The 17,105-nt window shown below is 31.3% G+C and overlaps 1 protein-coding gene across 8 annotated transcripts in view; it reads right to left on the reverse strand.

The window, feature by feature from the left end:
• LOC117122565 (signal-transducing adaptor protein 1-like) overlaps positions 1 to 17,105 on the reverse strand; it is a 48,114-nt gene that overhangs the window by 16,273 nt on the left and 14,736 nt on the right. For 7 of the 8 annotated variants that reach the window (XM_033268172.1, XM_033268171.1, XM_033268175.1 and 4 more), the window contains exons 3-8: positions 14,971 to 15,081; positions 7,173 to 7,229; positions 3,681 to 3,875; positions 3,006 to 3,266; positions 2,567 to 2,705; positions 1,734 to 1,790 (exon numbers count right to left, since the gene is read on the reverse strand). In XM_033268172.1, coding sequence (XP_033124063.1) covers positions 1,734 to 1,790; positions 2,567 to 2,705; positions 3,006 to 3,266; positions 3,681 to 3,875; positions 7,173 to 7,229; positions 14,971 to 15,081 — 820 coding nt within the window. The remainder of the gene's footprint in view (positions 1 to 1,733; positions 1,791 to 2,566; positions 2,706 to 3,005; positions 3,267 to 3,680; positions 3,876 to 7,172; positions 7,230 to 14,970; positions 15,082 to 17,105) is intronic. The other variant, XM_033268173.1, reaches the window with a different exon arrangement.

A 17,105-nucleotide genomic window follows, 5' to 3' on the forward strand; every position in this document is an offset into this window, starting at 1 on the left:
TTGAACAGAGAAAGTCCCAGAATAAAATCCCTGGGGGGTTCTTGGGTAGAGTTGTTAAGGCTAGTATGGCCAAATTTTGTGCTTTTACATCATACAGTAATATTAGGGACTGGCAATAAAAATAATATTATTTGCATAGGAAAATTAATAAATTGAGTGGATCTTGTGGCGTCAGGTGACAGAGGTCCAGGCCTGTCTGATAAGTAGGGATTCACATTATTCTTACCCACCATTGGTGCCACCACTGATTAATCATTAAGTAACAGGTGTGCAAGTCTAAAGCAGATGACTTGTTACCAATAAATGACATACAGTACCATACCCTAGTAGCTAACTCTACTACTTCTGCACAAAGAATACCTGGCTCAAGTTTACTAGTCTAATTATTACTCCCTTTGAAGGGGAAGCTGTGTTTGCATCGGACTAATTTTGAACAAGAGGATGGATAAGTTCACTTTTGCTCTGTTCGCATTTGGATCTTTTTTTACCAAAAGTGCGACTAAGCACTAATTATTAATGCGAAAGTTACGGCTGTATAACGTGCATGATGATAGTGATCATTCAAATCTAGATGAGTTCAAATTTGAACTTTCGGCCTCAAAAATTGCACAATATTTTTCAATGCACAGCTGCTGCTGCTGGGCTTCTTTGATTTGATTTGAATTTATTTGGAAGCACTGAACACTAGGAAAACATGAATAAAATAACCCAAAAGAAGCCAGTAAATATCATTCCAGCTTTTTCCATTGGGTTTCTTTTTGCGTACACTATCCACGTATATTTTTAGTGTGTCCCATTCAAACAGGGCTTCAGTATTAGCCAATCACGTCAAACCAGTTAAAATGTTTGCAAGTACACATTGTGTATGTGATCAGGCGCATGAATGTTTTTGTACATTTTACATAACTTGTATGTTCCTCTTCACCCAAATGGTGGCTACATGTATGTATGTTTTTGTTAGGATTTATATAGTTTAAACAGTTAGTGCTAATGTTCTATAGGATAGGGATGTCAGAACTTCCAACGTCCTTAACACTTAAACTGAAACCTCAAAATCATGACTTTTGACAAACTTGGGATTCAGAATCTAAGGTAAAATTGGCGCCAAGCACTAAGCTATGTCCTTCACCTCCAATATTAATGTATCCACATTCATAATTTTAAAATAATTTGTAGAAAAAAGTAAACAAATACATAAGAAAATTCAACAACTAAAATTTAGATTTAGTTAATGAAAGATAGCAGAATAAACAGCAATGTCAATGTTGTATTGTTTTACATGTTTAACTTTAAAAACAACCTTGTTACAAAGACCTGTAAGGGTGACAAAAGTGTTTCATATCTATATACTATTGTTATATTATTACTGATAGCAATAATTATTCAGTCATATATGAAAAGCAAAATGGTTTTCAAATAAAAAAGATTAATACTAGTAGATAAAATACTAAGATATTACCCATGTATTTAGATATGATAAAAAGATGCAAAGATGAATTAATATTTAAAAAAGAAGCAATCCCCGCCTGCAAATATGATAACCCGCAAACAACCTTTTTAAAAGAAGTGATTTTTGCTGGTCAGTGATGATAAAAAATGAAATAGATCATATAATTAACCGTTACCACTACATATAAAAAAGTAGAAATGCCAATTCTTTATAATACAAATAAAATGTGTACGAAATGATAGGCGTGCATTTATGGTCGGTGAAACCTTGTTAGGATACGTACGATGATGTACTAGAGGTTCAGAAAAACGACGAGGAGGAAGGCTGAGTTCGTACTTGCCTGGAGAAAAATTACACTCGGCTAATATATTTACATCATATATGGCTATATTTGCTTTTATTTTACTTGCTATTTTTCTTATTTTTCAATCCAATATAATATTCTATGTGTAGAGATATCTTACATGTTTGAATTTTAAAATTCAAAAGAAGTCTCCAATATCATAATTACGGGGTTTTGTAAAATTTAGTAAATCAATTTAATATTTGTATACATGAAATATAATGTTAAAAAGCATGTTGGGACAGACTTGATAAATTATATAATAATAACATCATGTTATTAAGGTAACAATATCAAAAAACCAAACCATGGTCATTATTATAAAAATGGGTGTGATGATAATTTTAAATAAATTATAATTTTAATTATTACCAAAATATAATTCTTAATATATTATAATATAAATTCAATAAAATATATGATATAAATATATGTATATGGTAAGGATAGAAAGAAATATGGTTTTATTAAGATTACACGCTAAGACATTTTATTTTACTCTATGATAATAAAAAATTATATGCTAGCACAAAAAAAAGTGGAAATGTATTTTTAAAGTCATAAGAATGCAATATCAATATATAATATATTTGTTATATACTGTAATTTTAGTTCAGAATACAGTTAAATAAAAAGAAAAAGTTGGGAAAACAACATAGGCTAGCACGTAAGATTTAGACTGTATATTTTAAGAATGCATTATTAATAACTTATTCAATATGAACTGTACAAGTCGGGAAAACTGGGATTAATATTTTTAGCAAAGTCCTTACCAATAGAGAGTCCCTCTTCATAAAGACTGTGCGGAAGTTTCAGCTGTCGGAAGTCATTGGTTTGCATTGGTTTTAGGTTGCCTCCACTTTTTTCAACAAAAAATTTGATGAGGTCATACATGGTGGGTAATGGAGCATGCTGTAAAAATACCAAGATTTCAGATTATATGATTATTTTAATTAATTTTTTTAATGATTAATTACTATGTATATAAAAGAGCACAGTAACCCTTGAGAACTTGCATATGCTTTGCACTCTCATGAAAGATGAATGACACCTGACTTGATTCACAGCTTAATGTGTTTTGTTACCTTATACATTAATTTTAATCATGTTTCCATTTATAAATAGCATTTCTATTTTAAATTATCTGTGGCACTAGAAATTAAATACATCAGCTATTAATATGTCAGTAATAATTACAGAGAATTTCCTTACCTCATCATCAATATGCATTTTGTATGCATCACCCTGCCTTCGGAATCGATAATGCCGTACAACAATCTTCCCTTGGGATTCTTGCCGTACGGAGAGGGAGAACTCCCCAGGGTGCGTCTCGCTCTCACGTATTAAAAGATCTCCGACATGTGTGTTCTTGTTGAGGATTTGTTCAGCATGGTCACGAGAAAGCTTATTAAAAAACCAACTTGGACCTTTCCCTGTGTATGCTTTCTGGAGATGTGGTGGGAAGAAGAAGTACTGAAAAGAGAATAGAATATAACTTAAAATATTTACTGATTTACTAAACAAAAATATCAACTTTTTAATTATAAATGTATAATAAATTCATATATTTGACTTTGACAAACTATTTATTTCTTGAATTTTTAATATTATTTATCCAGAATCTGAAATTGCATCCAAAACTAAAACTCATCTCTGGAGGAGATATTTTAACCCTGATAGCAGACTCATTCAATCTATGCAACACCGATATGTTTTTTCTTATTTTATTCAAATGTGATTATTGTAAGACTGTCCATTTGGAAGTTAATCATTTTCTGTCTACTACTAGTAAACTCATATATTTTTTTAAATTGCAAAATGAATATTCATTATCTGTTCATCATCGAAATGTTTATTCATAAGAAGACAGCAATTAAATTTACATACAGGATCGTTGCACAATAAATTTGGTCTTTCTGAGGCAGGAATCTTCGGTGCGGCCCCTTGTCTTGACGATGAAGGTGTTGAAGGGCATTGTGGTGAAAATGATCCCCTGTTTCTTCTCTGTTTTTCTGCTGCAATTATTTCATTCACATCTTGTATCTGGCCAGGTAGTAAACATATATGTTCTGGTACCTTTCCCTATAGAAACAATAAAACATATTCATCTTTCATTGCTATTGGTTAAAATGTAGCGGAAAGTCTAATTTAAATTTGCCTGCCAACTTGAGCTGTAAATGCTGCTTTAAGAAAACCTATGTTATAAATTTCAGATGAGCTTTAGGTTCAGACATACATTTGTGTATAGTAAATCCTCATCATCATCTCAATTAGTATTAATAATAACGCAAGATTATTAATGAGTCCCAATTCATAAAACAATTACTAAAAAGTCATAATACTTAATTATTTTCATCATAAGTGCTTAGAGACCTTGTTTAATGGCATGTTATGATCAATTTATTATAATATCATCACCATAATTATCACTTTCATCAGCCATCAAACTGATCACTGCTATTATGACACTACTCATCATCATCAACATTAATATCTTGGCATCTTCTTCATTAGCATACTCATTACTTATCATTGTCTTTTTATACTGTACATTATGAGCTTTGGTCATACGAGTACATTTTACACTGTATTTTTTGTCAAACATAAGCATGCAATTAAAAAGTCAATAAATAAATAAATAAATAAAGAGACCTTCTGATAAAATTGCAAATTGGATAACATGCAAGGAGAGCCGCTAGATGGAACTGACCCAAGAATCTCCATGGTTCAATGCATGCACAGAACTACTAATAGTAGATGCAAAGATGAGCTATTCATTCTACTGTAGCCGCGATTTTGATCTCATAAGGAAAAACAATGTGGGAGGGAAGAAAAGATTGGGCCAAATTTGTGATCACTGGCTTGTTATGCCATCTGAAGAAAGAATTAGTGAATGATGTTGATAGAACCTTTGGAAGATTCACCCATGTACATATTATCGATCCACCCATGCATATATTATCTACCATTGTTTAAAAATATCTTTGCATTAACTTATTGCAGGAAGGAAGTTACATGAGATTTATAGTACAGGAGCTATAAACTGCTTACAGTATAGTAATACATATTTTTTACTATGTTTAATTATCTAAAGTAATTATACTTATTATTATATTATAATAGCACTGTACTTATTATCATATCTAAAGACATTGAGATTATATTAATATTAATTAAATTTAATATATAATTTATACATGTGGTTTATACATGTAAATACAGGTCCAAAAAATGAAAATAGTCTCAGTAATGACATATATTTATCATATTCCATGTTAATAACTAAAAGTTATACATATACTTTTATATTAAATTTCATTATAACTGCAAGACTGACCATGTACAGTATTTAACAAGAGTATTGAACCCCGGAGTGATTTCACCTTAAATGGTAATCTAACAAATCACAAGGGAGACATTTTATTAGTTAAAATCCACTAATGTTATTATATTTAGAACGTAATCATGTATTGTACATCATACCTGAATGTTAGAATCCCACATGGATTGGGGAAAGTAAAAACAAGGTTTAAAATGTGCTCCTGGCCGATTGAAAACAGATCTGGGTTTTAATCAGTGAATCTATACATGCGATCATTTGCTCGCATCTGTTCTTACAATCATATTTCACATTGAAATATCCTCGCAATCTGCGACTTGGATTCACCATCAATTGCAAGAATTACAGTACTCGTAGATAGACATCTCATTATGATGAGATATTCATAATAACACACAAGAGGGAAGAAACAGTGTAGTAGGTAATAAACAACAAAATAATAAATCACTGTGCTTTGTTACCAGATGTAATGACAAAGTATTGTATTAGATGATTATTTCAACTGAAAATAAGAGATCTATTTAAATGATAATAATTTACAAACCTATGCATGATACATGACTTAACCAACCATATTTTCTGATTAAGTCATCAATAATGACATAATCAGAAAATATGGTTGAGTAAAATTTGTGTGGTGGTTGAAAAATTCGTGGGGGGAGGGGGAGGAGGGCTTTATGGCCCAAAATAATGATTTTAGACCACATTGGTAATGTAATTTTATAGGCAAATTACAGTAATATTTTTAGCAAATTTCCTTGAAAAAATTTCATAGGCCTAGGTATGCATTACATGCATAGGAACTAAAAATTATCATCACCACCACTCAACTGCTACCACTATAACATGACCACCATTGACACCACCACAAGTATATCTTATCACCACCACTGTTTCATCATTATGCATCACTATCATCCCCACCAGTTACCACACCACCATGAACCACCACTATCTGCGCTACCAAGACCATCATCACCTTCACCATCATCATCACTACCATTAAAATTACCATAGCACTTTGTGATAGACTTGTAACCATAAATCATAAATAAACTAAATAATCAGTTATAATTATTTTTACAGTCCCATTAAAATAATGTTTTTTAAGTTGCAGATTATTGAAGTATTACATATGTTTAACAAATGAGTAGTAATAACATTTTTCATTTTTTGGTATATAAATATTAAAAATGACAGTTTAAAAGTGTTGCATGAAGTACAGTAGGCATAACTTGAGGTTGATCGATAGTCCACGACTCTTCCAGATCATTGACGTACTGTGCTGTTGTCCTTGCTATAGCTAATCTTATTTTTATCTCAGTTGTGCAATCTCCTTTATTGTCTATGAATGAACCCAGATATTCAAACTTTTCAACCTTCTCAATCTTTTGACCATCTACCAAGATCACCACCAATTCCATTTCTGTCAATGACCATTACTTTAGTCTGCTTTGCATTTAGCATAAGGCCTTTCGCCTCGCTTGCTTCTTTTATGGGCTTCAAAAATTCCAACATTTGCTCTCTGCTACTGCATATTAAGGTGGTATGTAGGTAACATGTTTAATATTCTACGACGCGACTGCCCCCGACGCACACCATCGTGTCTGCGTTTAACTCACACAGACCTGACGCGACAACAAATTGCATCGGGCTGCGTCGTACGACGCTGTCTGAGTTGGCCTTTAGAATATTGTCATTTGCGTCATTTATTACATCTATTCTTGAAATTGTTTTCTTTGTCAACTCTCTTACTATGCTAAATGGAGCTTTTAAATTGCCTTTAGATCTTTCAATTTCCTGGCACTTTCTTTCGATGAAGCTCTTCTTATCATCCTTCACACTTTTAACAACCTCCTTGTTTAGCTGTTATTTAACTGTTATTCTTAGAAGCATAATGTTCTTATAAGTGCTACTGAGGGTTGATCCTTTAATATATTAGTTTTAGAGGCCCCTCATTGTTGATGACATGGATTGTTAGACACAAATGTGAATTAAATATTGGATAAAATATTATTTTAAAATACTGCATAAATTACCATAGTGACAGCAAAAATCTTCACAATCCATGTATCTCTATCCTCCGACGATGTTGCCTGAAATGATTAAAAATCCACATGTTGAAAATTAATATGGGAAAAATTAAAATTTAACTACACAAGTGAGACAGGCTTACATTGAATATAAATTTAAGCATTCAATATACGCATATCATATTCTTAGAAACATAAGTAATCAATGAACTGTATAAAACGATACAATGAATTGTTATTGCAGTCTGTTTTTATAATCAGAAATTGATTGAAGGATGATATACATAGGTGCTTATGAAAATTAAAATTTACTAAAATCAAATAAATTTCTGATTAAATCATGTGGAAAGCAAATCGTCTCAAGGCTCATCTCTTTAGTTTATTTTAATTTGCAAATTTCTAGCGCATAGAGACCTATGTATTTTGCGCTTTACAAATCCAAATTATTATTATTATTATTACTTAAAAAACCGACTGTTGAGTTTTGTTTAAAATTAGTCAAAGAGATAGTTTAGCTGGACATGTGGACTAGCAAAGAAGAACATCCTATAGAAGGAGACAAATACAAAGGAAACATATATATGATTTGGTGAATGTAGGAAAAAATTTCCCCGGTAATAATGGCCCCAATGAAAAAATTCAGTAATAGAAATTACTTTTTTTAAATCATCAAATATTTAAATACTGTAAAATAGCTAGAATTGAATCAACAAATAAAAAATGGCCCCCAACTATAAAATTCAATAAAAAAATAAAATTGAATTAATACATCACCATATGCATATTTGAAAAACTAAAATAACTTTTTAGCTCCTATGAGGAGCTCTAGGAGTACCCTGCTGATTGATTAATTATTAGATCTTTTTTGTATGGGCTTCTGTTAGAGCTAAGTATTTTTTATTATTATTATTAAATATTATAGCAACCAATTATTTATATAATTATTATTGGCTCTGATGGGAAGCTTTAAAACATTGATTCAGTGCAAGTTTTGAACGACGAACGTGCAGGAAATGTTATATAACATTTTCAAGAAATTTGAAATGAAAATTTCCGATAACCTGGCAACTACCACTGGGGACTTTCAGAACTCTCTTTTTCTTTTAAAAAAAAAGTAATAATAATTTGATGTTCATTCAAATCAACCCATTTTTGCTGGGTTTAGCAATACCCGGATTGAATTTCTGGAAAATCATAATTCCGCTTCCGTGAAATTGGCCACAAATAAATTATTTTAGTATTAATAAATGCATGATTTATGTTGATTTATTGATTAAATTGTTGCTATTTTTTAATTTTTAAATAGAAAAATAAATAAAAAGTGTTATTCATGGCTTATTTTTTGATCTTTGAATATGTAATTCATACAAAAAGTAAAATTTAAATGGCAATTTATTTGATGTTAGATTCTTTTATTTTTTAAACTAAATTATTTCAGTGATTTGAACGACATAGTGTATCTGGGTAATTTATGGGCAATAAACACAATCTGAAATTTTGTGGGTAGAAACACTAGGGTCCGAGACAGTGATAGAGATTTAGATTTAGAAATATCGGGTCTAACTGAAAATTTACCCATGTATATAATTTTCCATTAGCATGGTTTTGTTATCATTAACAATTTTAGTAATTGTTAATGTGTTAACAGCTAAAAAATGTTTTTTAATTTGTAATCCATTTCTAATTGGCCCATCAATTTTTAATTGCTACATTTGTATTAATTTCTACTAGTATATTAATTCATTTTTTAAATCAGGATTTCTAGATTTAGAAATATCGGGTCTAACTGAAAATTTACCCATGTATATAATTTTCCATTAGCATGGTTTTGTTATCATTAACAATTTTAGTAATTTATAATTTGGAAACAAATTAGTATGTGTTAACAGCTAAAAAATGTTTTTTTAATTTGTAATCCATTTCTAATTGGCCCATCAATTTTTAATTGCTACATTTTTATTAATTTCTACTAGTATATTAATTCATTTTTTAAATCAGGATTTTTATTATTTTAATCCTGTATATGATCTTGTAACAAGGGGCAAAGGTCATCAAATGATTGATTTTAGCCTTGATCTGACACTTCCAATTATGACGCTGCACTATAAGCGGTAATAACTAATTTCTTATTGAATTCTGTCAATATCTCTACCTCTATATTACTACAGACACAATACAGTACTCGTAAATATTTTGTTTCCAGTCAATACACGTTGCTATGTTTCTTCGATGATCAGACCCCTGGAATAATCTATTTCAATTATTGACATATCTCCAAAAATAATATTAATTACAAAAGTCTATTGTTTTCAAAATGATATAATATCATGTCAGATAAGTAGGGTATGTTAAGTATGTTCTTATTTTATATAGTTACAGTTAAAATAAGAGAATGAATGAGCATTCATTGTTATGGTACTGGATACAGTATTGGATGTCAATAATTTTTATTAATTATTAGTTGAAATTGGAATGCATACTCTACTGTATGGATCGTATCTATACTTGGAACGTTGAGCCAGAATTTTAATTTGTGCAGAAATATTTAGTTGATTCAAGAAATTATAATAATCTTCATGATACTTTTAGTTTGTTTTTAAGGAACAATCTTTGTTTTCACTGGGTATTTCCTGTGTGTCAAATGTAATTTGTTTTCCTGATGTGTCTTGGTTTATGACTTATAAATTGGGCTTAATTGATTTGTGATTGGTTGTAATCAGGAAGGTATTCTAAATGCTAACAAACTCAAATTAGTCATTAATGGCTATGGTCACACTAGAGTTTCAAGCCTGGCTTGACTCACCGCGGGTGGGATTTTCGTAATGTGACCGCATCTCTGCACCGACTCGCGCCTGACGTGACCTCGATCTCGATCTCAATCTACCTATTTCGATCCCGGCTCAGCACCCATATTGACCCTGGATTGACCCTGGATTGACCCTGACGTGACCGAGATTGACATTTCCCCGTCGGCTGTCGACCAATCAGTCGATGACGCCGTTGCGTTTAGAAGTTCTTGAATAAAAAACCCGCGAGTTCTTCATGTGTGTTCAATCAAGACGCAATCATTACTTTCATAAAAGTTAATTCAAATTTTAATTAATAATAATGCGATTGATTTGGAGCGACCAGGAAACTGCTGACCTGGTAGATTTGTGGGGCCAACCCGAGCTGACAGACCGGACAGAAAATAAAAAAACAAACAACAAAACGGGAATTTTTGGTGTGCTTGCTGACAGATAGCCAGTCTCGGACATGAGAAGAGAACGACGGCCCAAATTCAAACAAAGGTGAATGCATTGCGAGCCCAATACAAGCTGATAAAAGATCAGTTGAAGAAGAGTGTTTCGTGCACGTCTGGTGTAAAATCTTTGATTGCGATCCACCCAATCACACGCGCGTATATCGAATCCCCTGAACTTTACGGCTCTGCTGTTTCGACTTTCATAATTTAGAGGTCAATCCAAATAGTGTGACCGACCCAGAATTTCGAGCCTGGCTTGAAATCTCACTCGCGGTGAGTCAAGCCAGGCTTGAGACACTAGTGTGACCGTAGCCAATATGTTTTTTCTAATTTCAAACTTGACTCTAACAGATGAAATTTATTTCAGTGGCTTTTGCCAGCAGTCATGCGAGCTTCAATAGGTGAGTAGTATATGATATATTATAATGTATAAATTATAATGTCATATCACCATTTAATCACTATTAACAGTTTCATCTTTATTATCACCATCACCAAAAACATCACCAAATTATCATAATTTATTGTCATTATTATAATTACCCTGATTACTAATTAATTAATTAATTAATGAGCACACCATATTGACTCATCTGGGACTAAACAAGATGTATATTTTAGTGTATTTTTTCTCTTTTTATAGGAATTGTATATTTCAATATATATCCATACATAAATTTATCCTGAATCTAGAATTTTGAAATAACAATATTAAAGCAGCCAATGTATACACTGCTTTACACTGTTAAGGTATAACTGTGACTACCTTCTGCCATTACACTGCTAAGAAAGTTAGTTTTTGTTAAAAGTTGTAATTTTATCATATCAAATTGCCACAGATTTCTTTGTGTTTAACCTTCTTGCAACCTTCAATTTTGTAAGTCAGTTGAGAATTTAAGCATGTTACAGGAACAACAAACAATGTCCCCCTTTAAGGTTTGTTCAAGTTAATTGGTAACATCCATCAAAGAGAAGGGTTAACAAATATAAATCACAATTTTGAATTGAGTCACACTTGAACGATTCCCACGATAACAATGAACACTTGAGAACCTACCAGATATGAGTGTAAGCACATCTATGGGATGCTCGATAATATCGGGAAGGAAATGTCATCAGGTCTTAAGTACCCAACTTGAGAATGACCTTCATTTATTTTTTAGGGTGGCTTACAATGTGCGATAGTGTGGAACAATACTGTAAATGTGTGATAAAGTAGACTGACAATGTGTGACTTATTATGTGGGGCAAGGGGTGGTGTGATCACGTGTAGAGTAATTGACTGAAAGGAATGAATTAGAAAATGAAAGAATATATAATATTGTATAATATATAACCATAGAAGTGTTGCAGACTATAGACAACACTTATTTTTGTAACATACCTCTAATAGATGTGAGGTTTGGGTTACAAATAAAACATATTGGGAGGAGAAAAATAATGAAATATATTGAAATATATATATATATACAATAGCAAATTAAAAATAGTGTTGTTTGTAATCTGGTTTTTCAAGAGAGCATAAAAAATGCTAACGGCTGAGTTTTACAGTACCGATATATATAAATAATAATAAACTTAAAAAGCCTTAAAATGACAACCACCATTAAAACATATTAAAGTTTTGTTTTTTTTTTAGTTGTAACATGTAACAATTGATTAGACAAGACTATTTATATACCTTGTTTAGCAAACCCACTGCTTGCCAATAATGATGACTTCAAATAAAAATTAAATTTTATTTTTGGCCAATTAGCACACCCACTGCCACAAAAAAATGGAATTATTTCAGAAAAAGAATAAAAGTTTTTATTTATTTTTATTAAGCCTGTCACTACCTTGTAATCTCAAAAAATAAGATATGCATATTTCTTCCTTTATTTAAAGGATTTAACCATCCCATTACTGTACTACACTGTTTACATTCAACAATAACATTTTATTTTTATTTTCTCCTCCATCTGGATGTTTTTGGCAATATAATTTTGCTAAATAAGAAAACAAAATTTTATTTCTATTTTTTCTGCCCTCCTCCATTTCTACTGATTGACTGATGTTCTAATGAAAACAAAACGCTGAATAAATCAAATACTATGTCTTCCGAGGTGTGTCTCATAATAGTATTACTGAACGATATTTACGTACTATTGTAAGCTGTTTAGATTCTAAGTAGCATTTTAATATTTATTTAACACTGAATGGCTAGGTTAAGAAATTTTCAATTTGGATTTATCTTCTTTTACCATAGTAATCTGTTTGTCATAAATAAAGCTCTTATAATAATCTTGTATTTAAATACCAAATTATTGCTTGAGATTGCACAAGTTTGAAAATCTTACAGCCATACTGCAGTTATACACAGTATATTATCGAAAAAATAATATTAGGCAGTTCACTACTATTAATAGTCTCTTCGGAAATTCAAAAGGATGTATAAATTGCTCATGGTTATTTCAGTATTCTTTTATTTTAAGTCATCTAAATGCCAATTTGTACTCAAAGTGGTAATAGAAGTTGGTAATTGTAAATAGAACACCGGTAGTACAGTACGTGTTACCCATAGAATTAGTATTACGATTGGTTTGATTTTTTCCAAAAATTATAAGCAATGTAAGAAATTATTCTGACCAATCAGAACATACAGTAGTAATTTGTATTGGCGTCATAATCGCTATGCAAAAACATAGCAAGTGTGAATGGTTGTGACTGCTAAAACAGTATGCCTAGGTCAATGTATTTGCCCACACTACTACTACTACCAAAACAGAAAAGCTTTTGTATGTCCTGCACAGTTGGTAAACATTTAGTGAAAATATAAAGTATAACTTAAATTTGGAAAATCATTTTGTTAGAGCAAGATATTTCCTAAATTTTAACATTAAAATTTCCTAAGGAGTGGATAATTCTTATCTCTCACTATTGATTATTGCTACTATATTTTTTTAAATCTTTCTATATAATAGAAGTAATATCATATTTTCTTTCAAGTTTTTGAACCAAATCATACATTGGATTCAGATAGGCCTACTTTTATGAAGCTATGTAACCTTGGCCATGAATGCCTGACACTATATTGACACAGATTAACACATGACATATAGATAGTAGAATCAATTCAAAAAACATACGAGAACAAGCAACAGTGTATTCAAATCAATGATTACACATTCCTATTTTAGATCTTTTAAAGCTCCTCTATTATTCACTTTGTATGTGCATAATAAATGTTACTAGTAGTTCATGATCGTTAAAGGTTATAGTGGTTTTCCTCAAGCTAGTACACAGCTGATGAATAAAAAGTAATATTTAAAAGACAGCGGTATTTGCTAAACCACACTCTCATAATAACAACAATGAAACGTGATCTAAAAAATGACTGTGAAGTAGTTAATGCCAACCTACACTATTGTCATTATTGTTACAACTGATATGATTGAAAATTGAACTTGAAAGGCTTCTAAAGTAGTTTGTAGCCAACCTTACACCATGTGATATGAATAAGACTGATTTATTCAAATTATTGTACAGTACGGTTACTGTAGCTATTCAATTACCATACTCCATGAGGACACAGAATGGAGGTATCCATTAGAGAACACATAGCTGACTATTCACAATTTTCTTCTGCTACAGAGGTTATTTATTATATTCAGTAGCATACAGTACCTTGTTAAAGCTAGTCAAAAACATTGTTTCACAATAATGGAAGATGATATATGAAATAGAAATATATGCCATTTAAAAATGCAAAAAGTAAACATAATTATTTAAAGAAAACAAAATATTAATAATTTTTGTAAATTTAAAATGGAATTTTATTGCATTTTTATTATATTATACTCATATTTGGGGGGGGGGTTTGTTCTTACAATAAACTAATAATTTAACAAAATATTTTTATAAAAAAATATAAATAAATAAAATAAAATAATAAATAAATAAATACTCTGGAGCATTTTATAAATTAAAATTGTACAGTAATTTTACAAGCAATTATGTGTTTTCAATGTTTTTAAATTATATATTTCCCTCAGCCTGTCTTTCCTTTTGTTTATATGTTGTATTGACGATTCATAGCATAAAAAAAGCAAATTTCTGATATATTTGTGATGTTTGACAAATAAATGTTGTTAAAACAGTGCATTAATTAATTCAACATACAGATGGAGGTGATGAGGAAAGATATATAGCCTACAAAGAAGGTAAAAAGAAATGGAAACAAGTGTAAGGATGCCTGTTTTCATGGGGCTATAAACCATACAATAATAATTATATATTTTTATCACATTACATTGAATAATAGTGGAACTTTCAGTTTTGTTTAAATGCATATGGGAGTGATAATTCATAATATATCTGCCTCAAATCACATTTTTGTCATCAACATCTATCTTAATACTAAAATACCATTAATCTTCATATAATCTAAGGAATAAAAATCACATTACACTCCAACCGGTTCTTCTCAGAAACAAATACCATCAATTGAGATTTGTAGCATGCCACATGGTGTACTGAAAGCTTTAAATAATTAATGGTTATTAAAATTACTTTACTTACTCGGAATTTGTATTTCGTATTTTTGTTACATTTGACGAAAAACTTGAAGCAGCTTCTGTCTTTTTCAATCTGCGGCTGATAATCAAAATCTAAATCAGCTGTATCAACAGGCTGGAAAAATAAGATATCAAAATATAGGTTTATTGTCAATGGAACAGTATAATTTGAAACAATATTTAAAAATTCAATTTTAATTCACTACTGATCAACCTAGTTATTAGAGGTGTCACAGGGTGCATACAGTACATATCCCTCCTCCCACCCAAAAAAAAAAGTCCACATTTTTAAGACAGGACGACACACTGAATGAAAAAATTATTTTCTGTAATAGATTAAAAGCGAATTTTTAATTTTTGCTTTCTAACTAGCTATCTGTCGTTAGGCAAGTGTTTGGGCATAAAGATGAATACAGTAAAGCGTCCATTTTTCGTACCCCTTGGTACCAAGGGGTGTTCCTAAATTGAAAAATTTTAAACTAGATCGGGTGTCAGTTTCCATTACCTAAGCCTAGCTATCCCCTGCCATTGAGCGCACACTCTGACGGCAGCCTGGCCTAGCACGAACCGACAGTGCTAGAGCCTAGTTGAATTTACCTTCGATAAAAACCAAATTATTTTAATAGTTGGCATTCTTCCACTTAACAAAGTATTATTTTAACGCTTATTCAAACATCTGTATGTTTTATGGACCTTTCTATCGTGCTCTTTCTAGTTGTTAGATCGCTGAATTGTGTTGTTTACATGCAATCCACAAGACACTTGTGTTGGTAGTTCTTTTTTCTGGTTAGGTTTAATACATTAATAGTGATTATTATACCAGAAATGGAAAAGATCGAACTATTAATAAATAAATACAACAAACTTGATTTTATTAAGAAAAATATACATATCACTTAGTAAAACGTGTGCAATCAGACTTTTTTACGATAATAAAATAGTGGCAAAGACCATTCGTAAAATCAACTATTCGTAAAAGCGACGTCCGTAAAATGGTTGAAGTTGCAATCCAACTGGCTCTTCCTACTGACCCCAACTGGTCTATCTTAGCACATCACCATACATAGGCCCTTTCCCACATCCAAATAAGGCCCTAGTTATTAATTTCTAAATAAATACAGGCCAAAATAATGCAGTTTTCACTGATTTAACAAAAAAAATCCTTATATTCATTGCCAGCTAATTTAAAGGGTCTATGCAAAAAATATGAGAACTGTATGCATTTGTTATTGACATATTCAAAGGTTCCTTAAGTGAAGAATTATACTTCAACTATCGTATTTATAAGCCATATAATTCATGCACTTTAGTACCAAAGAACCACTTTGTCAACCATCAAATATGCAAGCTGGGGTATCTATCATGGCTGTCTGATAATAGTCAGCACTGGGGCTATGTTCACACATACGGCGTAAGACTGGCGTAGCTTACGCCAGGCGTAAGCTACTTCACGGATTAAAATTCCAAAGTGTTCACACTAACGGCGTTCGCTATATTAACGCTGGCATTAAACTAGTAGTAATATAGACCTATGGGTGTAGTAATATAGACCTATGGGTGAATAGTTTTAAATTTTAAATAATGTACGGGTTCTTAACTGTAGTAAAATTAACAGTGTATCAGTAAAACTGTTAAATCTGTTAATTGTTCGAAGTGAACTTATATGATTATTGTATTTTAAATGAACAATTTTACTTTGATTTTTCAGCTAGCATTGTTGGTGTTGCAGGTTTTAATAGACAGTCTAAATAGGTTAAAATATCTTACAAAACACAATCAATGAATCATATACATTATAACTAAGTAAGATATGCAATAGTAAAGGAACCCCTTTACCATTTCATTTATAGAGAGCACAGGAAAGAGACCAAAGTAGCTAATATATTGCAATCGTGATTGGTCAATCTCTTGAAATGAGGTCAAATCATTCAAGCATCACTGGCGTTAGCTCAGTGGCGTTAGCTAATCTGGGGTCTGCACGTAGTGGTTTTAACAACGCCACTGCCTAGTTCACACACAAAGGCGTACACTACGCCATGCTTAAGCCAGCCTTACGCCGTGTGTGTGAACATAGCCTAGGTTCAAACTCTTAACTACAAGGATAAGTACGGTAAGTTTGAGAAGCAGAATAGAAACTGC

The sequence above is a fragment of the Anneissia japonica genome, unplaced genomic scaffold (genome assembly GCF_011630105.1).
Source record: "Anneissia japonica isolate Jap-2015-1 unplaced genomic scaffold, ASM1163010v1 scaffold1889_len2455224_cov183, whole genome shotgun sequence".
NCBI classification, from domain to species: Eukaryota; Metazoa; Echinodermata; class Crinoidea; order Comatulida; family Comatulidae; genus Anneissia; species Anneissia japonica.